Source organism: Cyprinodon tularosa, unplaced genomic scaffold, assembly GCF_016077235.1.
Source record: "Cyprinodon tularosa strain WSP-4 unplaced genomic scaffold, ASM1607723v1 ctg553, whole genome shotgun sequence".
Taxonomy (NCBI): Eukaryota; Metazoa; Chordata; class Actinopteri; order Cyprinodontiformes; family Cyprinodontidae; genus Cyprinodon; species Cyprinodon tularosa.
Window position 1 is genome coordinate 393,921 of NW_024039289.1, and position 22,231 is coordinate 416,151.

The following is a 22,231-nucleotide window of genomic DNA, read 5'->3' on the forward strand; positions in this document are numbered from 1 at the left end:
ACCCGCTCCTATTTAATTATAAATAACGAATTCTAAGGCAACGCAAATATTAAGGTTAAGAGGCTGAGCTCGTAGATGATGATAGATAACATAGTTATGTATAATATATTACATTTCTGACTGTATATCCCTGAAATTATTACACACTGTAGCTTTAAGTATGGCTTTAGTCTCATAATTTTATTAATTTATTCTCATAATTTTACTTTTTTCTCATACTGTTACGACTTTATTCTCCTCATTTTATGACTATTCCCATTGTGACTTTTTTCTCGTATTTTTACGACTTTACTCTCATAATTTTATGAATTTATTCTCGTAATTTTACTTTTTTCTCATAATTTTACGATTTTATTCTCATAATTTTATGACTATTCTCATTGTGACTTTTTTCTCGTATTATCATGACTTTTCTCTCCTAATTTTACGACTTTATTCTCGTAATTTTATGACTATTCTCGTTCTGACTTTTTTCTCATATTTTTACGACTTTACTCTCATAATTTTAAGAATTTATTCTCGTAATTTTACTTTTTTCTCATAATTTTACGATTTTATTCTCATAATTTTATGACTATTCTCATTGTGACTTTTTTCTCGTATTATCACGACTTTACTCTCATAATTTTACAACTTTATTCTTGCATTTTACATTATTCTCGTAATGTTACGACTTTATTCTTGTATTTGTACGACTTTATTCTCGTGATTTTGTGACTATTCTCGTTGCGACTTTATTCTTGTAATTTTACGACTCTGTTTCCGTAATATTATGACTTTATTCTTGAAAGAGAAGAAAGAAGGAAAAAAATCTCTAGCCTGGCCCTAATACTCCGCCATACAAATAACGCCCCAGGAGACCTGCTATCTGAAAAAACAAACAAACGAAAACGAAAAAAAAAAATATGACAGCATAGCAATGCCATATGTTATGAAACTCTCTCTCTCTCTCTCTCTCTCTCTCTCTCTCTCTCTCTCTCTCTCTCTCTCTCTCTCTCTCTCTCTCTCTCTCTCTCTCTCTCTCTCTCTCTCTCTGTGGCGTGTAAAGAAAAAAAACTTTAGGCTCCACTAAACAGAGCTCGCCTTTGCAGCGCAGAGCGAATCTCTACGCCGCCGACTTAGGTCCGTTCACTTTGCGGATCCAGTTTGCAGAAATAAAATAATAATGGAAGTTCATCAAATGGATCAGAGGAACTTCACTTTTCACCGGAGATCGTCGGTCCGCGCCTCGTTCTCAATCTTTCTTCTCTTTTTCCTGCTGTCGCTTCTGTCAGGTATTTAGCTGATCATGATTTTATAAACAATTATTTACATTATTTTTATGGATATTTTATGAAAAGGATCGGTTGTTTTACAGGTGGTAGGGACATCGGGAAGGGCCTTTACCAATTTACAGCACAGGCCCGGAGCCCGTTCACATCGCGCAGATCATCGAGTTAAATTATATAGACCTATAAGACCTAATTATGATTAAAAGACCCAATGCTCTAATAATAGACCTAATCTAAAAACAATACAAATTAAAAATCCATAATTAAGTGTTTCCTTATGTCTATTATTTAGGGCATTGATAAGCGCCTTGAAGTAGGCAAACAGGAAGTAGGTTATTCACAGTGAGTTTAATGTGTGGCCTTTTGATAACTGCTAAAATAAACAGTCGTTAAAATATGCAACAATAACTGGTTTTATTAAGCTTACAGTGGAAGTTTCTGCCTTTAATGTGTACTAGACGCCATGTAGTTGTTTTGGATAGGCTTATTTATTTATTTTATATGTTTGCAGTTGTTAAAATACACTGAGAGAATTTATAAGCTCTAAAATCACTAGTTCCTTAAGATTTGTGAAGACACCCTATTTTGGTGTATTTAAACGCTTCCTTAGATGTCAAATAGCACTTCCTGTAAATTTTATCACTTCCGTCACAGTTATAAATAGAAATGAACTTTAACACATATTCCCAAGTTAGAATCACTCTTACTCAGTCTGTTATACTGTAACAGTGGTGGTTCCAGACCAAATGTACCAGGGGCCCAGGAGGGGGCCAGCGTGTTTTCATGGGGGCACAGAAAAGCGTGACATAAAAAGCAGGGCAAGTGATTCAAATATTTTAAAGGGATCATAAATGGTCCTATATACACTCACCGGCCACTTTATTAGGTACCCCATAATAGTAACGGGTTGGACCCCCTTTTGCCTTCAGAATTGCCTCAATTCTTCGTGGCATAGATTCAACAAGGTGCTGGAAGCATTCCTCAGGGAGTTTGGTCCATATTGACATGATGGCATCACACAGTGGCTGCAGATTTGTCGGCTGCACATCCATGATGCGAATCTCCCGTTCCACCACATCCCAAAGATGCTCTATTGGATTGAGATCTGGTGACTGTGGAGGCCATTTGAGTACAGTGAACTCATTGTCATGTTCAAGGAACCAGTCTGAGATGATTCCAGCTTTATGACATGGCGCATTATCCTGCTGAAAGTAGCCATCAGAAGTTGGGTACATTGTGGTCATAAAGGGATGGACATGGTCAGCAACAATACTCAGGTAGGCTGTGGCATTGCAACGATGCTCAATTGGTACCAAGGGGCCCAAAGAGTGCCAAGAAAATATTCCCCACACCATGACACCACCACCACCAGCCTGAACCGTTGATACAAGGCAGGATGGATCCATGCTTTCATGTTGTAGACGCCAAATTCTGACCCTACCATCCGAATGTTGCAGCAGAAATCGAGACTCATCAGACCAGGCAACGTTTTTCCAATCTTCTATTGTCCAATTTCGATGAGCTTGTGCAAATTGTAGCCTCAGTTTCCTGTTCTTAGCTGAAAGGAGTGGCACCCGGTGTGGTCTTCTGCTGCTGTAGCCCATCTGCCTCAAAGTTCGACGTACTGTGCGTTCAGAGATGCTCTTCTGCCCACCTTGGTTGTAACGGGTGGTTATTTGAGTCACTGTTGCCCTTCTATCAGCTCGAACCAGTCTGGCCATTCTCCTCTGACCTCTGGCATCAACAAGGCATTTCCGCCCACAGAACTGCCGCTCACTGGATGTTTTTTCTTTTTCGGACCATTCTCTGTAAACCCTAGAGATGGTTGTGCGTGAAAATCCCAGTAGATCAGCAGTTTCTGAAATACTCAGACCAGCTCTTCTGGCACCAACAATCATGCCACGTTCAAAGTCACTCAAATCACCTTTCTTCCCCATACTGATGCTCGGTTTGAACTGCAGGAGATTGTCTTGACCATGTCTACATGCCTAAATGCACTGAGTTGCCGCCATGTGATTGGCTGCTTAGAAAGTAAGTGTTAACGAGCAGTTTGACAGGTGTACCTAATACAGTGGCCGGTGAGTGTATTATTTGGTGCTGGTCCTTATGGTCTCTGAATAGGGTGTGTTACATTGGTTGGGCTAAAAGTTCTAATGCAAGCCTGGTTAAGAGCACGTCAATGAAACGACAGGTTTTCTTCCATTTATGGTACGAGCATGAATATTTAGATGAGGTGTGCGCTGATTGGTTCACTGAATTTTTTTTTTTTGGCATTAACTTAATCATATGTAGTTACTTTAACACAATTGTTTCATGTTAGCAGGGTAGGACATAAAACAATTGTGTTAAAGTAACTAAATATGATTAATTAAATGCCAACAGCAGTTGCATTATTTTTTTCAGTGTTGGTTTACAACAGCCGAAGCTGCTGAGCAAAGACGCAACTTGGTTTTGGATTTTATGACCCCTTTAAGATAGCCAGTGGCGGAGCCAGAGGGGTGGCAGGATGGCATTTGCCACCCCCAACCGAGCCCTTGCCACCCCTACTGCCACCCCACTCGAAACGGTAATTTTTAAATATAATACTTATGAGATCGGCAAAGATTTGCCAGGAAAACCGTAATTTCCGACTGTCCCTGAAGGCAGTCCGATGCAGCAGCAGCCTACATGCTGCTCACTGACGCTGTTCATTGGTTAAGCTGACATGTGGCTCCTGCTTGATCCAAAACACACCCGCAGCTTAGAGAACACCATTGAGGAGTTTTGCAGGTATTTACAACATTTTACCGCTCAGCGGTAACCGCTGTGTTACCTTCCTAATGAGAGGCGGCACTTGTCATACATTTCTAAAAAGAAAAAAAAAAATGGTTGTGCACCGCTCCGTAGTGCCTCGTTTATACTACTGCTGATAGATTGTGTTTTAAACAGATTCTTTTAACATATGTTTTAGTGCACATGCTGCCCTGTAATGTTTTATTCATTTGGCCAGGATATATCTCCCAGCTCTTGCTTGAAACGTGTGTGGTAAAAATATGTGAAAAACCATTGTTAAAGCTGCAGTCTGTAACATTGAGGAGAGAGCAGACTTCGACTGAAAATTTGAAGGAAAACAGGTTTCACGCCACTCCCCCACCCTCTCTGCTTCACTCATGCCCCACCTCCAAGCTCCACCCCTCTCACAGCATCTGCGCGGCTACCGCATGCGACCAGAAGGGGGGGGGGGGGGGGCGGGATTCAGCGTGTGTGAGCTGTGATTGACACTCCATCAGACGCTCCTCTGGCTGTGATTGGTTGTTTTGACTCGTCCCGAATTATTCTTTCCAGAGTGAAATACAGGCAGTAGGCGGTACCAATTGAAGCAGTTTTTTTCACAGGTTACATATCACATGTACTGCTGCTGGGCATAGGGACAGTTTTAGCCAATATGACAAAAAAGTGATTTTTAAAAACTTACAGACTTCAGCTTTAAGTTTTATAGTGACTGAAATGTAAGTAGGCTATGTCATATGAAAGGTTTGAATTATAACCTAACTAGTTATATTAATTAATTTAATTAATCTATTTTTATTTTTTTATTATTTTAGCTAGCTACAGAAAACTAAAAACTATAGTTTAAATGATAGTTAAAATAGTGTTGTGCCAAACACTCATGGAGTTTAAATACCAGGCTGTCTTATTTCATGTAGAGCCCAAATGAAGAGAAAAGGAAAGATCTCCCAGTTCTTCTTAAAGAGGCAAAAACCAGGGCCAGACCAGGACCAGACAGAGCCCTGCAGCAGTGACCAACCTGGAGAAGCCAGCCAGGAGACACCAGGCCCAAGTGTATCACCAGCAGGTTAGAGGCTGTGACAAAGAGTTATTAAGTAGTAAAATCCAATAAGCCCTAATTCTAAAGGTTAGCATGATGCTTTTTGCATTTTTTATTGCGTCTGTTTATGCATTTCACAATTAAGTTCCAGACAGAGATGAGGGTGATATAGATTCAGAGTCAGACTCTGGGGAGGAAGACAGTGAAGCAGAAGGAAATGGCACTGAACTCCCCCCATCCAGCACAACCTATTGCACACCAAAAGGACCAGTTGGTAGGCACACACTTCCCATGTTATGCTACAGAAACTTAACTAATTACAACTTAACTTATTGAGATGTCTGCCCAAAAATACTCTTAAAATACTTAATATAATTACCTAATATTTATTATATTTACATTTCAATTTTCGCTGTTCCATAGTGCTGTTTAATGTCTTGTTTGGTCATGGCAAATCTTTGTTAAATAAACCATTTTAACTTGAGCGTGTGTGAGAAAATATTTTTTTCCTTTCGTTCGTCATTTTTATATGGACCCCTCTGATAAAGCCTTGCTCACCCTTTGGCCACCCCTTGAAAAAAAGTCTAGCTCCGCCACTGAAGATAGCTGCATGAAGTGAAATTTCTACTCAGTTAGGTTTAATTAAAATTCTGTCTTATTAGGTCAACATACATTCTTAATTTGAGTTTTTAGTTTTTTTTTACTTAATTTAGGTCAAAATCATCGCTTTCTATAAAATCTGAATTACAAACTTCTTGAAAAACTGATAAATTTAGCTGTAAGAATTAGAGTATTTTTTTTTTCTTTTGAAAAAAAAACATTTAGCAGATGAAAACTGGGATTCTATCTCAATACCACTGAAGCTATCACCTTATTGTTTTTAAATAATTGTTAAAACAGAATTAGATCCAAAAGAACCTAGTAACCATGTCTGTTCCAGCACATATCATCATTAGAATTGTTCTGAGTATTATGTCTTCAGTACCTGTCTAGAACCGCCCATGACCTTAACTGATTATTAGTCATACCCAGTGGGGTCGACAGCACATAGACCATGTGAAAAAAGGTGCTCTGGTCAAATTAGCCTTAAAATAATTTTTAACTTATTTTTTTGGGGTTCCTCATTTTAATTTACGTCTGAACTTTAACTGGGCCACTCAAGTACACAACTATCCTTCCATTATATCTCAGCTTCTATGTTTGAACCGGCGCTTTATTCAGGTGGCTTGAAACAGGTTTTCTTCCAGGATTGTCCTGTATTCAGCTCCATCTGTTTATTCTCTGTTTATTCTTGCAGAGAAAATGCATCCCTGCAGCATGATGCTTCCACCACCATGCTTCAAAAAGGGGATGGTTTGTTTAGGGGGCTGTGCAATGTTAATGTTTCTCTTAGATATTATATAGGTTCGTAAATTGAAAAAAATGATTTCTTATTTGACCAGAGCAACATTTTCCCCCTTGTTTTGCTGTGCTTTCAGAACTTTCCTTTAAAATTCAGCTTATATAAAAGAATAAACCATAAAGTCATTACCAGCAGTGTAGTCATGTGTTTTTGCTGTTTTATGTGTTAAGAATAGAATGTGAAAATGTGTTGGTTTACATTTTTCTAAATCTTTTTTCAATTGTCTTCATCAGGTTCAACCTCAGCGGGTGTCTCACCACAGACAATAACAGCCTATGTGGGTGAAACAGTCATCCTGCCGTGTCGCATCGATGTTAATGGAGAACTCCCCACGCTGGAGTGGTCCAAGGAGGGGTTATCCCCTTCAAACATTACCTTACTGTACCGACAAGGCTGTGAGACGTTTGGGATGAAAAATCTGGCATTCCTTTACAGGACAAACCTTTTGCTGAACAACCTAAAAGATGGCAACATCTCTCTGATTATCTACAACCTGAAACTGTCCGATGGGGGTACGTACCACTGCAGGACCCTCAGGGGGAAGCAGTGGCAGATTCATGCAATCCTGATCCTAAATATGGGTAAGTCTCAGCATTATAAATGGATGCAGGCGTCAAAAATTACATCCAGTATAATGTTAAAAACCGTTTTTTTCCCCCTGGCATGTTTGGCGATAAAAACCTAAAAGAATTCTATTTTTCCAGGTGCTGTTTCGGAACCAAAGCTCACATTTGTTCACACCACTGCTGGTGGTGGATTGACCCTAGAGTGTAAGGCTGAATGCTGGTTCCCTGAGCCTGAGATAACGCTGCACGATGATGAAGGGAATGAGCTTCTGGCGGAAAGCATGAAAAGATCTACAGCCACAGCAGAATGCTTCACTGTCACCAGGAGAGCGACTGTAAAGACTCACGTCAGCAGGTAAATCCAGTTTGTGTTTAAAAGAAGATTTTTTAAATACAAATATTCTAATGATTCTATTTGCAGCCTTTTGGTATTTAATTCAACTTAGAAATTCACACGATACATTTTTTAAACTAGACATCATATCTGGGCAGTCAGAGGAACAATGTGTTCCAGCTCTCCACCGCTCCCCAGTTTCCATTCATTTCTGATGCTCCAAGAATCTATATTGAAAAAAAAAAAAAATTTTGGCATTTACTTTAGTTACTTTAACAAAAACTTTTAATTTTAGCATGGCAAGGCATGAAACAATTGTTTTAAGGTAACTAAATACAGGCTCTTCTAATCTTAGCATATTGTGATAAAGTTCATTATTTTCCATAATGTAATAATAAAACTTAAACATTCATATATTTTAGATTCATTGCACACTAACTGAATCAATTTTATTGTCTTAATACGGATGATTTTGGCATACAGCTCATGAAAACCCAAAATTCATATCTCACAGAATTAGCATATCTTGAAAAAGGTCTCTAAACGAACTCTGCACCTAATTATCTGAATCAACAAATTAACTCTAAACACCTGCAAAGGATTCCTGAGGTCTTTAAAACTCCCAGCCCGGTTCATCACTTAATACCCCAATCATGGGTAAGACTGCTGACCTGACTGCTGTCCAGAAGGCCATCATTGACACCCTCAAGCAAGAGGGTATGACACAAAAAGATATTTCTGATCGAATAACCTGTTCCCAGAGTGCTGCATAAAGGCGCCTCAGTGGGAAGTCTGCACAACGAGAAGAGGTGACCGGACCCTGAGGAAGATTGTGGAGAAGGGCCGATTCCAGAACTTGGGGGACCTGCGGAAGCAGTGGACTAAGGGCCGGATTTATCAAGATCCAATTTTGCGTGCAGTAATTTGCGCTCGCAAACTGGAATTTTGCGCGAGGGGCTGAACCATGGATTGCGGGTGATTTAACAAGAGTGATTGCGTAACTGGTGGCAGGTGCAAAACTGTTGGAGACGCCCTATTTAAATGATGGTTTTGCGCGTTTTGTGGTTTGCGGCAAAGTAGTTTGTAGTCTGTACAAACTAGTGCATTAAGAAATTTAAATCTTACAGTGACCCCCCCCAAAAAAAAAACATATATATATATATATATATATATATATATATATATATATATATATATATATATATATATATATATATATATATATATATATATATATATATATATAAATTGGCAACCTTTATTCCCTAAGGTGGTATGTGGCTGAATTTCTACTTCACTGCAGTAAAAAACAGGTGTTTTGTATTGGCCTGTGACTGTGGATGAGATTACTACGCGTATGCATCCCCGCAGCATTTGGCACGTTGCTCCACAGGCGCAGGGGGAGAACCCCGACCCCGTCGGACAGCACTTCGGACAGCACTTCTGAAAAAACGAGATTGGGAGATCCCAGCTCTCGCTGCAACCGTACGCTGGAATGACCCAGATGCAAAAAAGTGCAACGTTGCAAGGAGTTTTGTGATATCTGGTATTGCGTGGGTCCTCCTTGTGGCTGGCTCCAAATCCATTCGGAGTTCCCCCGACAGCTCCAAAATGGCAATGCAGGATAAACGATATGTTTTGATGATCGTTTCCTCCTTCATTCCAAAAATATTCACACGGAGTGAAAAAATGCGTTCTCTGCGTCTCCTTGCTTCATTTCGATGTCTCCTTCTTGCGACAATAACCGCTGCCATGTGTGCGCAATTACGCATACAGACCATTTGCACTTTCTTTTGAAACGTGTTAAATATAGAGTCAGATACCGTTAGCAAAATTGCTTTCAGGTTTAATAAATCACTTTGCGAGTGCTAAATTAATATATTTACATGTTCTCCTCCCACAAGACGCACTTTTGCGTGTAAACGCCCCATATTGCATATTCATTGCAGAAAAAGTACTAAATGGATAAGAGGCGCTATTTAGCACATTTTAAAGACCAAATCCTTTAAGCACGCTGTTGATAGATCAGTTTGTACATTTTTTTAGCGTGCGCAGTGAAATAGCTCACGTTTTTATACACGCAAACCTTTGATAGATCCGGCCCTAAGTCTGGAGTAGAAACATCCAGAGCCACCGTGCACAGGCGTGTGCAGGAAATGGCCTACAGGTGTGGCATTCCACAGGTCAAGCCACTTTTGAACGGCAGAGCCGCCTGACCTGGGCTACAGAGAAGCAGCACTGGGCTGCTGCTCAGTTTTGCATGTCATTTGGAAATCAAGGTGCCAGAGTCTGGAGGAAAACTGGGGAGAAGGAAATGCCAAAATGCCAGAAGTCCAGTGTCAAGTCCCCACAGCCAGTGATGGTCTGGGGCGTCATGTCAGCTGCTGGAGTTGGTCCACTGTGTATTATCAAGGGCAGGGTCAATGCAGCTAGCTATCAGGAGATTTTGGAGCACTTCATGCTTCCATCTGCTGAAAAGCTTTATAGAGATGGAGATTTAATTTTTTCAGCACGACCTGGCACCTGCTCACAGTGCCAAAACCACTGATAAATGGTTTACTGACCATGGTATCACTGTGCTCATTTGGCCTGCCAACTCTCCTGACCTGAACCCCATAGAGAATCTGTGGGATATTGTGAAAAAAAGTTCAGAGATGCAAGACCGAACACTCTGGATGAGCTAAAGGCCACTATGGAAGCATCCTGGGCTTCAATAACACCTCAGCAGTGCCACAGGTTGATTGCCTCCATGCCACGCCGCATTGAAGCAGTCGATTCTGCAAAAGGATTCCCAACCAAGTATTGAGTACATAACTGTACATAAGTCTCTTCTTCTCTGTATCTCGCGGGAACCCCTAAAACCTGGTAACGTAGTTTCAAAATAAAGTCCCTTAAAACAAGGTAAAAATGTAAAGCATTGTAAATTCACAAAAATAATAGCTTGTAATAATTCCACATTTTAATATGTATTGTAGCAAAATTAGACATTGGGTCATTTACACTAATACTTCCTATTTTCAGGTTATTATGTTATGTGTCTATGTTATGTGCTGTGTCCCGTGAAGACTCCCCAGACAAGCTACGTAGGAAGACAAGCTGAATCTTGTCTTCCTGCAGCAACATCTATAGGCCTGTGAGCGCTTCCATGTTTTGATTGAGATTCTCAGATGGCCGTAGTAAGTTACAGCTGCTCTGTTTTAAATTTTAGCTTCAGTTTCTTAGTCTACAACATTTTTTTTTTCATTTTTAATCTGCTGAATGTGCAAACAAGGCACATTCAGCACTACTCACCTTTTTTTTCTTCCTACTTGTTAACAAAGACATGAAGGATGAAGTAACTCAGGATTTCTTTCTACCACTATTAGCAACAGTAGAAAGTGCAAGCTGTTTTCCATTGGTTTACTGCTTTCCTTTGTTGCCCACTAGATTTCTGTGTTTTTAAAAAAAGTATTTTGTGGGTGCTGTTGTTGGTTCACAGCAGCTATGCTGATAAGCTTGTTCTTCCTTTTCATCCATTTAAGCAATGACTGCAGAACTGATACTTTGTAACACCAAAAATGCCTTTTAAAAATTACTAAAGCATCCCTACAGCTACATCCACATTTTTAGTATCAACCTTTCCACTTTCAATGTGTTGCATCATTCCTGTAAGCTGAAATAATACAGTTTTTCCTGTATAATATAAGTTTAGTGAGTTCCTCAGCTGTGTCTTTTGGCGCCATCTTGTGGTAAAACCTTTGTAATGACTCACAAACTACTGGACTAAGGAGGAGAAAAAAATATTCACTGTCTTCCTAAATAAAATGTATTCGTACATGTAGAATCAGCAGGCACATGGTGAGGGAATATATATATATATACATATACACTACCGTTCAAAAGTTTGGGGTCACATTGAAATGTCCTTATTTTTTAAGGAAAAGCAGTGTACTTTTCAATGAAGATAGCTTTAAACTAGTCTTAACTTCGAAGAAATACACTCTATACATTGCTATTGTGGTTAATGACTATTCTAGCTGCAAATGTCTGGTTGTTGGTGCAATATCTACATAGTTGTATAGAGGCCCATTTCCAGCAACTATCACTCCAGTGTTCTAATGGTACAATGTTTTTGCTCATTGGCTCAGAAGGCTAATTGATTATTAGAAAACCCTTGTGCAATCATGATCCCACATCTGAAAACAGTTTAGCTCGTTACAGAAGCTACAAAACTGACCTTCCTTTGAGCAGATTGAGTTTCTGGAGCCTCACATTTGTGGGGACAATTAAACACTTAGGGCCGGATTTATCAAAGGTTTGCGTGTATTAAAACGTGAGCTATTTCACTGCGCACGCTAAAAAATGTACAAACTGATCTATCAACAGCGTGCTAAAAGGATTTGGTCTTTAAAACGTGCTAAATAGCGTCTCTTATCCATTTAGTACTTTTTCTGCAATGAATATTCAATATAGGGCGTTTACACGCAAAAGTGCGTCTTGTGGGAGGAGAGCATGTAAATATATTAATTTAGCACTCGCAAAGTGATTTATCAAACCTGAAAGCAATTTTGCTAACGGTATCTGACTCTATATTTAACACGTTTCAAAAGAAGGTGCAAATGGTCTGTATGCGTAATTGCGCACCCCTGGCAGCGGTTATTGTCGCAAGAAGGAGACATCGAAATGAAGCAAGGAGACGCTGAGAGCGCATTTTTTCACTCCGTGTGAATATTTTTGGAATGAACGAGGAAACGATGATCAAAACATATCGTTTATCCAGCATTGCCATTTTGGAGCTGTTGGTGGAACTCCGAATGGATTTGGAGCCAGGCACAAGGAGGACCCACGCAATACCAGATATCACAAAACTCCTTGCAACATTGCACTTTTTGCATCTGGGATCTCCCAATCTCGTTTTTCAGAAGTGCTGTCCGACGTTCTAAATGCCATGTCGCCCTGACGCCCTACCGGAGAACCCCGGCACCCTGCGCCTGTGGAGCAACATGCCAATGCAGTCATCTTATCCACAGTCACTTCTTGTGAGCCATTTAGTATGTGCATTTTTCTACAGGCCAATACAAAACACCTGTTTGTTTGTTTTTTTGTTTGTTTTTTTCTTACTGCGGTGAAGTAGAAATTCAGCCACATACCACCTTAGGGAATAAAGGTTGCCAAAGTTTATATATATATATATTTAAATATATATATTTCTTTTTTTGGAGGGGGTGGGGGTGTCACTGTAAGATTAAAATTTCTTAATGCACTAGTTTGCACAAACTACAAACTACTTTGCAGCAGACCACAAAACGTGCAAAACCATCATTTAAATAGGGTGTCTCCAACAGTTTTGCACCTGCCACCAGTTACGCAATCGCTCTTGTTAAATCACCCGCAAACCATGGTTCAGCCCCTCGCGCAAAATTCCAGTTTGCGAGCGCAAATTACTGCACGCAAAATTGGATCTTGATAAATCCGGCCCTCAAAATGGCCAGAAAAAGAGAACTTTCATCTGAAACTCCACAGTCTATTCTTGTTCTTAGAAACGAAGGCTATTCCATGTGAGAAATTACTAAGAAATTGAAGATTTCCTACAACAGTGTGTACTATTCCCTTCAGAGGACAGCACAAACAGGCTCTAACCAGAGTAGAAAAAGAAGTGGGAGGCCGAGTTGCACAACTGAGCAAGAAGATAAGTACATTAGAGTCTTTAGTTTGAGAAACAGACGCCTCACAGGTCCCCAACTGGCATCTTCATTAAATAGTACCCGCAGTAGCCTGTTTGTGCTGTCCTCTGAAGGGAGTATTATATATAACGTATCACACCAATATGACAAATTATTAGTTTTTTATTTATTAGACCTGTTTCTTTAGATAGGGAAATGCCAAAATTACTTACAAAAATGCAGGTTTAATCAAGTGATCATCTCTCCCTCCTCGTTGTCTGTCCATGCATTTCTTGCCTCCTTCAGTTTCCCTCTCACTGACTCCTTTATTGTTCATGAGAAACAAAACTTTGGTTTGGTTTTGATTATACTGGATTATGTTGTTACAGGAAAACATGTGCTGTTTATATGAATGGTATATTAATATAAAAATGATACAGTCATGTTATTAAGGCTTTTTATAAAGTTTAAGAATAAGAAGTAAAACCTACTCATGTCTTTCTTCTTCAGAGTGACCTGTACAGTCCATGGGAAAATGCTGAATCAGACCAAGAAAACTGAGATTTTTATTCCAGGTAAGCTGAGTCCAATTCATTTCTGTGTTATGCGGTTGAGCCAGATTATAAATTTGCTCAATTTAATCCAAGTATTAGTTATCTTCTGTGGTCTAAAATTATGGTCTACAACCTTTAACTGTACACCAAGACCTTTAACAAAAAACCAAAGGATGATAGAGTCCCCTTAAATTGTACCCGAGTCACAGTAGCACTACTTGAACATTTAAAATTTGAGTAAAAGTAGAAATTAGACATCCAAGAAATTACTCAAGTAACAGTTTAAAAGTACTGGGGAAACGGGCTACTCGGGGACTGAGTAATTGTTGGCTTTTTACATTGTTAATGTTTAAAATGATGTAATCAGACACAGAATTATGTGTAGTTTGTGGCATTTCAAAGTTGTCAGGTTTAGTGTATGTTTGTAGAGGACCCAAATGCAGAGATGGAAGCAGAAATGCTTCAAACAAGGAGATACTTAGGAGAAACATGCATAAAAATTGTAGTGAATTCAGCACTGAGTAACTGTAGGGAGAGAAGTATATATGGGAGAAAGAAAAATGAATGGAAATGGGCTAATCGGGGGCATGTGTGGAAAGATGCAGCTAGAAAGGAGCTAAGGGGAAAAGAAATGGGGCAACAGTGAGTAACCAGGGAAAACCACAGGGTTTAACTGTAACTAGGGACTAGAGGAAAATAGAAGGGACTGGAGGTAAGTTAAGATAACTACAAAGCCATGGAAAAAAATAACCTAAAGATGAGCGAAAGAATAACTAAAAGTAAAATTAGACCAAGGAATAAATAATACCAAAAAAGAAAAACAGGGAAGAGTAAAACTAAGAATTCAAAAATTATATAAATTTTGACAACTACACAGAATAAGATAAATAAGAGCATCACTGAGAACCCAAAATGAAAACTTAAACAGAACCAAAAAGTCCAGAATGGCAGATCATAGCAAAAGTAATAAATAAGCAATATAGTAACAAGAAATAAAGCACAGGATTTCAAAAATAATAAATTTGGGTCAAAAAACTCTTTTTCTAAATGATTTTTTTTTTTCAAAATTAACTTATAAAACCAATCTTTACAATAGATAATACATAATGATGAATATCTGAAGAGCTCCAGTCATGGCAGATTTTATTTATTTATTTTATTTAACCTTTATTTAACCAGGAAGTCCCTTGAGATTGAAATCTCTTTTTCGAGGGAGACCTGGCCAAGACGGCACACCAGTTAAAATACAAACAGAAATACAACATAGACAAAATCTCACATAGAGGAAAAGACAGGTCACATAGGGCAGTTACATTTTTGAATGACATGACATTTCAACATGGCCTTAAATTTATTCAATGGGACTAGAGCATTTAAATGGAGCATGTTTTGCAAATTATTCCAGGACCATGGAGCAAAGTAAGAGAAGGATTTCTTCCCCAGCTCAGTAAAAACCATTGGAATCTGGTAAGAGCGCCACCTGGTGGAACGGAGATGAAAATGGCTGGAATTTAGCTTGAGGAGATTGCATAAATATGCCGGCAGTTTACCCAACATGGCCTTGTATGGAAAAATATACAAATGAAGTTGTCTACGTAGACTTAGTGACGGCCAGCCTACCAGTTCATACAGCGTACAATGATGAGTACGGGAATAGGAGTTAGTTAGGAAGCGCAGAGCACTATGGTACACAGAATCTAACAGGTGGAGAGTACTAGAGGCAGCATGCATGTAGACAACATCACCATAGTCCAAAACACTTAAAAAAGTAGCCTGCACAAGTGTTTTTCTGGCTGACATGTTAAAACAAGTTTTATTTCTAAAATAAAACCCCAGCCGTAGTTTCAGCTTTTTTACAAGTTTTTCAACATGAACTTTGAAAGAAAGTTTGTTGTCCAGCCAAAAACCTAAATACTTATATGAAGAAACATTTTCAATTAAGTCTCCATTTAATGTGTTAATAGTTATATTATCTGGGGATTGGGAACGAGCCCTTGAAAACTTCATAAATTTGGTTTTCTTACTATTTAGCACTAACTTAAAGGGATAGTTCGGTATTTTTGACATGAATCTGTATGGCATCCCGATCACCAGCGGCATGCAATCACACTGACTTACCCCTGGCAGCGTCCTGTGAGCAGAGTTATCGTCCAGTTTTGGTCAAGCCGAAAGTAGTCCTGCAGGTTTTTAGGTACAGCGAAATAAAACGTTTCTCTTCCCAAAACATTATGTGTCCAAAAGAGTGATATTTTCGCATCCCAAAAACATTGTAGTGGAAAAAGTCACACGTCGTTATCAATTACAATGTTTTTGGGATGCGAAAATATCACTCTTTTGGACAAATAATGTTTTGGGAAGAGAAAAGTTTTATTTCGCTGTTCCTAAAAACCTGCAGGACTACTTTCGGCTTGACCAAAACTGGACGATAACTCTGCTCACAGGACGCTGCCAGGGGTAAGTCAGTGTGATTGCATGCCGCTGGTGATCGGGATGCCATACAGATTCATGTCAAAAATACAGAACTATCCCTTTAAGGCCATGTAGAGAAACTTGAAGCTGCTGAAAGGCCAACTGAAGGTCATGCATGGCTTGGTTCAGTGAAGAGGCAACTGAATAAATCACAGTGTCATCTGCATAAAGATGCAGTTTAGATAGAGTAAACAGAAATTTTAACCAAGTAGAAGCAACGATAATCTCACAAGATTATTTCTTAAGTAAAAGTTAAAAGTAGGTTAAAGTACTACTACTAAAACTATTTTATTTAAGTTAATTGAGCAAATGTAAGCAGTTTTTACCGACCTTTGCATACAGATAAAATGAGAATAATTTGCCAAAACATGGATGCCCTTCACATAGTCTTTGAGAGGTCTTTTATCTAGATGAAAGGTGATCTTTATAACTAGTAAAAGACCTCATCTATTTCCTTTCATACTGATAAGAGCTGATAAATCTACAGATACAGTCACTTTTCTTCAATGCAGCCGAAACTGATTATTATGGTGCAGAAACCTCCCAGGCATATCTGGAATCTCTGCAGATTGCAGCGTTAAGGAATTTTCTTTTCTTTTTCTGAAAACCGGAAACATTTGAAAAGTCGTAGAGGTTCAGATTACATTGGACTGTTAGGGCTGGGTGATATTGCTGAAGAATGTATTATGATATAAGCCTTTAACATCAGTTGATATCTATGATTACTGATTTGTGTTTATTTATTTATTTTTTTACCCATTTACAATAAGGACCACATTTAAATTGTAACTCTAACTCTATTTAAATATTGCCTCTTACCTTTACAAAGCTGTCAGCCTGATACCCACCTTTCATAGTTTTGGTTGTTAAAGGTTAGGATGCTAAAACCTTTCCTCTGCCTACATCCCCCAGAATACCATGCAGTTCTGGATTTGCATTCCGTGGTATTATTGAACCTTTTATCTGACGTATTTTATATATTGATATTGATCAGGTTTCTATCATGATATATATTGATATTGATTTATTGCCTGTTTTTTGATTCTTTGATACTGTGACGTATTTTAGCAACTTCCGCAATCTATATAGTGATAAAACTCTGTGACATTAGTTTTATTGGCCTTCAGTCGTATTTTCAAATTATCTGTGTCATTTCTAGACCTTCACATTTATAATTTTACTATAAATTATCATGATATCCTGTGTAAACTGTATGTATCATAATATTCTCTATTTGTCTATTATATCTTTAGGTCACTGTATGCAGTCTTGCTTAAACTATGGATTCATCACTGGAATCATTGTTCTTGTTCTGACAAGTGGAACGGCTGTCTGTATACACCAAAAACTTTGGGGTAAGTAAGAAAATTTAAAGTATTTAATTTAGCGATCAAAGTTTTATCACTTTCTCTACCTTTGCATAGATTCTTACTTTAGAGGAATGTTAGCTAATGTCTCAACCTTAATCGTCACACTGTATCACTGAAGAAGTTCCTTTATGCCCACATGTCTCTTATTACCTTTTGTGAACTCATGTTTTTTAAATTATAAATATACACCTGTATACACACATACATATACAGACATATACACACATTTATATATATATATATATATATATATATATAAATAAGTATGTATGTATGTATGTATGTATGTATGTATGTGTGTATATATATATATATATATATATGTATGTGTGTATATATATATATATATATATGTATGTGTATATATATATATATATATTATGTATGTGTATATATATATATATTATGTATGTGTATATATATATATATATATTATGTATGTGTATATATATATATATATATATATGTATGTGTATATATATATATATATATATATATATATATATATATATATATATATATGTATGTATATATATATATACATGTATGTATTTATATGTATATGTATGTATGTATGTATGTGTATATATAAAATATATATATGGACGATAACAGAAAAGAAAAAAAAGCCTGAAAAAAAAAGCCTATGAAAGCTAAATGTAACAATGAAAAAAATCTATTGCATATTAAAACCTTTTGCCACCTAATATATGTTTGAAAAGTCACATGTGGATGTTTTTCTTCTGTATTCACACAGAGAGGAGACGAAACTGCTGTCTAAGAAGAAAAAAATCAGATTCATACAAAAATGACGAAGAAAAGGCAGAAAAAAGACCGAAATCCAAACACAATGGTACCTCAGAGCCAGAGAAGAGGACACATGATTCGGGATCCTCAGAGCAAGTAACCCTATGCTCAAGTGACAGCAGATCCCTGGAGGGACAGTCAAGAACATCCCCCAACCCTCATAATACAGACAGACCAAAAAATACATCTTCCAAGGCATCTCATCTGCTCCCACCTGCTAGACTTCAGAGAAACCTAAGTTACCGATCAGATAAAAGTGAGGATTCTGAGTCACTGCTCCAAGGGGGCCCAATAACTGAAGAACAGGATAACAGTCTGCCAAACAGCAGTTAAAAAACAGCTGATCAGAACTTTTTAGGCAGGGCTTCCCTTTAGTTTTTCTTATCCCCCTTTTTCAGTCTACAATGAATTAATTACATGGTTTACATGGTGGCACAGCTTGTTTTCTCTGTGGCCTTGTGGTAAGAGGGTTAAAATGGTGGGCTTTCAGTGTGGAGTTTCTATGTTCTGTCCAGATACTGTTGCTTTCCCCCTCAATCCAAAGATTTGACGGTTTAGTTGTACCAGGCTGTTGCTCAATGACTGCTGGAGATGTGTTACCAGTCCCATTGCAACCCTGCCAGAATAAGTGTATAATGTATATAATTACTATATATATATATATATATATATATATATATATATATATATATATATATATATATATATATATATATATATACACAATGTATATAGTTAGTGTGTATATATATATTTAATGTACAGTATATAATAAGTGTTTATATTTTAGCTTTTGATCTCTGGGTGTTTTACAAATGCATACATACATGGAAGGATGTGGAAAAACAAATGTTACCTAAAACTATCAACAGTTACAAATAAAACATTCAGTGTAGTGTAAATCCAATTAAAAAAATACTTTAGTCAGGGGGAAAAATATTAACTTAATATTATATTTTCATGGTCTTTGCAATTATATTCTGGGCTATCTGTTGTTCAATATCTACATGCTCCCCTTGGCTCAGATTATAGCAAGCAAGATCAGTTACCATAACTATGCAGACGACACACAGCTTTACATCTCAATACCACCAGGTGACTGAACCCATCAGAGGGTTGGCTAGATATTTAGAGCATCAGTGTGGATGCACCATCATTTTCTCTAATTGAATAAAAACAAAAATGCTCTAAAACCCCCTCTCAGCCAACTGGCCTTACAGGACCCCTCCCAGAGGTCTGACTTGCACTTGAATTTTGCATTGTGAATTGGTCCGAAAACCTTCCAGTTTCTATAAATTAGTGAAAAGCTAATTTGATCATATCCCTAATTCTTCCAGATAAAGTTTGGTTTTCAAACACAAAATCCATCTTAAGCTGTAATATGGTTTTCAACCATGTTTCCCCTTCGTCTTTGTACATATTAGTTTAGTTGAGTTTCACTAGTTTTAGTCAAGAGTTTTTACCTGAAATTTGTTTGACTTGGAGATGAATGATTTTTGTTAATAAAATCTTATATTTTGAACAGAAGTTGTGGTGAATTTATTCCATGTATGTGCAGAATTAACAGTTTGACCATGATTAGAGCTCGAATCACTCTTTTATTTATTGTTCTAACACACAGCTAGAAGGGCATGAGTTCATAAACAATATATAACATCGCGATTAATATCTGATTAAATAAGATATTTACCACCCTTACCGGGGAGGGCAATAAACATCTTAAAGTATCAGAACATAATATGAATGCCCAGCTGGCTGGGAATTCATTATAACATTTATTCACAACATAGCCAAAGTTTTTGTGCTGTGATGGATTCAGACCTGAACCTTCAGAAGCACAAAAAAGCAGTTACTGAGTCAGCCTTTTAGAGAGAGAACATCTCCAGGATTATTGGAATAATGTCCAACCAGACCACTCAGGTCTGGGAGGTTATTTTTCTTCCGTTTTAATGTTAATTCATGTAAATTACTTTGAATTGTAATTGTTTGGAATAGTGGTATATAAATAAACTTACCTTACCTTGCCTATATGAAACATTACGTGGGATATATATATATATATATACACTCACCGGCCACTTTATTAGGTACACCCGTCCAACTGCTTGTTTACACTTAATTTCTAAGCAGTCAATCACATGGCGGCAACTCAGTGCATTTAGGCATGTAGACATGGTCAAGACAATCTCCTGCAGTTCAAACCGAGCATCAGTATGGGGAAGAAAGGTGATTTGAGTGACTTTGAACGTGGCATGATTGTTGGTGCCAGAAGGGCTGGTCTGAGTATTTCAGAAACTGCTGATCTACTGGGATTTTCACGCACAACCATCTCTAGGATTTAGAGAGAATGGTCCGAAAAAGAAAAAACATCCAGTGAGCGGCAGTTCTGTGGGCGGAAATGCCTTGTTGATGCCAGAGGTCAGAGGAGAATGGCCAGACTGGTTTGAACTGATAGAAGGGAGACAGTGACTCAAATAACCACCCGTTACAACCAAGGTGGGCAGAAGAGCATCTCTGAACGCACAGTATATCGAACTTTGAGGCAGATGGGCTACAGCAGCAGAAGACCACACCGGGTGCCACTCCTTTCAGCTAAGAACAGGAAACTGAGGCTATAATTTGCACAAGCTCATCGAAATTGGACAATAGAAGATTGGAAAAACGTTGCCTGGTCTGATGAGTCTCGATTTCTGCTGCGACATTTGGATGGTAGGGTCAGAATTTGGCGTCTACAACATGAAAGCATGGATCCATCCTGCCTTGTATCAACGGTTCAGACTGGTGGTGGTGGTGTCATGGTGTGGGGAATATTTTCTTGGCACTCTTTGGGCCCCTTGGTACCAATTGAGCATCGTTGCAACGCCACAGCCTACCTGAGTATTGTTGCTGACCATGTCCATCCCTTTATGACCACAATGTACCCAACTTCTGATGGCTATTTTCAGCAGGATAATGCGCCATGTCATAAAGCTGGAATCATCTCAGACTGGTTTCTTGAACATGACAATGAGTTCACTGTACTCAAATGGCCTCCACAGTCACCAGATCTCAATCCAATAGAGCATCTTTGGGATGTGGTGGAACGGGAGATTTGCATCATGGATGTGCAGCCGACAAATCTGCTGCAACTGTGAAATGCCATCATGTCAATATGGACCAAACTCCATGAGGAATGCTTCCAGCACCTTGTTGAATCTATGCCACGAAGAATTGAGGCAGTTCTGAAGGCAAAAGGGGGTCCAACCCGTTACTAGCATGGGGTACCCAATAAAGTGGCCGGTGAGTGTATATATATATATATATATATATATATATATATATATATATATATATGTCTAAGATGTTATTATTTCATTCATGCAATCTTTTGTACTGGAAAATTATGATTTAATTTTCTTACATTCTTAATTCAGGGATACCAAAGTAAACTCATAAAAAAGACAGCAGAGATTAATACCCAGCTACCCTGTATTAGTCTGTCCATAGACTTCCTGCCAGAACACACTGTGTTGAAATCTAAATTGAAATCTATGACTCTTCTTTATGTACCCAATACAAAAAGGACAAGTTCACAGAGTCTATCAAAATGCATTCATAAAAGCAAATAAAAATAAAAGTAAAAAGTTATAGATAGTAGAGCATCGTTTAACATGGAAGCTGAAATGGTTCAAATTGGGGAATATTATGAAGGTTTTATAAATTCTGACATATTAAGAGACATGTGCACACAAAAAAAAACTGTCATACATGAAAAACTATTCATAGCCTTTGAATTTCTGGTAACGCTGTAACCACAAACCTCCGTGCTTTTGGGGATTTTTCATGTGACTTAGCAACACAGAGTTTTGCGTAACTGAAATGAAAAAAGGAGAAGAAAGATTCCGTGAAACCAAAAATCCAAAACGTGTGACCCTTTTACTCCAGTGCATCTGATTGCTTTCATATGCACCTAGTACATGGATAGTTTGCTTAAATATGGCTTAATCTCAGTAAGCTTCTTTAAAGGTT

General features: G+C 38.1%; 1 protein-coding gene across 1 annotated transcript; it reads left to right on the forward strand.

Annotated features, from left to right (window-relative positions):
* The first annotated feature begins 1,026 nt into the window (after window positions 1-1,026).
* On the forward strand, window positions 1,027-18,894 carry LOC119796597 (butyrophilin subfamily 2 member A2-like). Its single transcript, XM_038305223.1, has 6 exons — window positions 1,027-1,274; window positions 6,715-7,062; window positions 7,186-7,402; window positions 13,534-13,598; window positions 17,291-17,401; window positions 18,174-18,894. Exons 1-6 carry the CDS (start codon window positions 1,166-1,168, stop codon window positions 18,554-18,556), a joined length of 1,233 nt encoding a protein of 410 aa, XP_038161151.1. The 5' UTR covers window positions 1,027-1,165; the 3' UTR covers window positions 18,557-18,894.
* Window positions 18,895-22,231: the final 3,337 nt, after the last annotated feature.

What these genes read in the sequence shown, in the direction of transcription:
- LOC119796597 (XM_038305223.1), top strand. Translation starts at nt 1,166, where the DNA reads ATGGAAGTTCATCAAATGGATCAGAGGAACTTCACTTTTCACCGGAGA. An exon ending in CCTGCTGTCGCTTCTGTCAG is followed by an intron (nt 1,275 to 6,714) that starts GTATTTAGCTGA and finishes TGTCTTCATCAG; the next exon opens with GTTCAACCTCAGCGGGTGTC. An exon ending in AACTGAGATTTTTATTCCAG is followed by an intron (nt 13,599 to 17,290) that starts GTAAGCTGAGTC and finishes ATTTGTCTATTA; the next exon opens with TATCTTTAGGTCACTGTATG.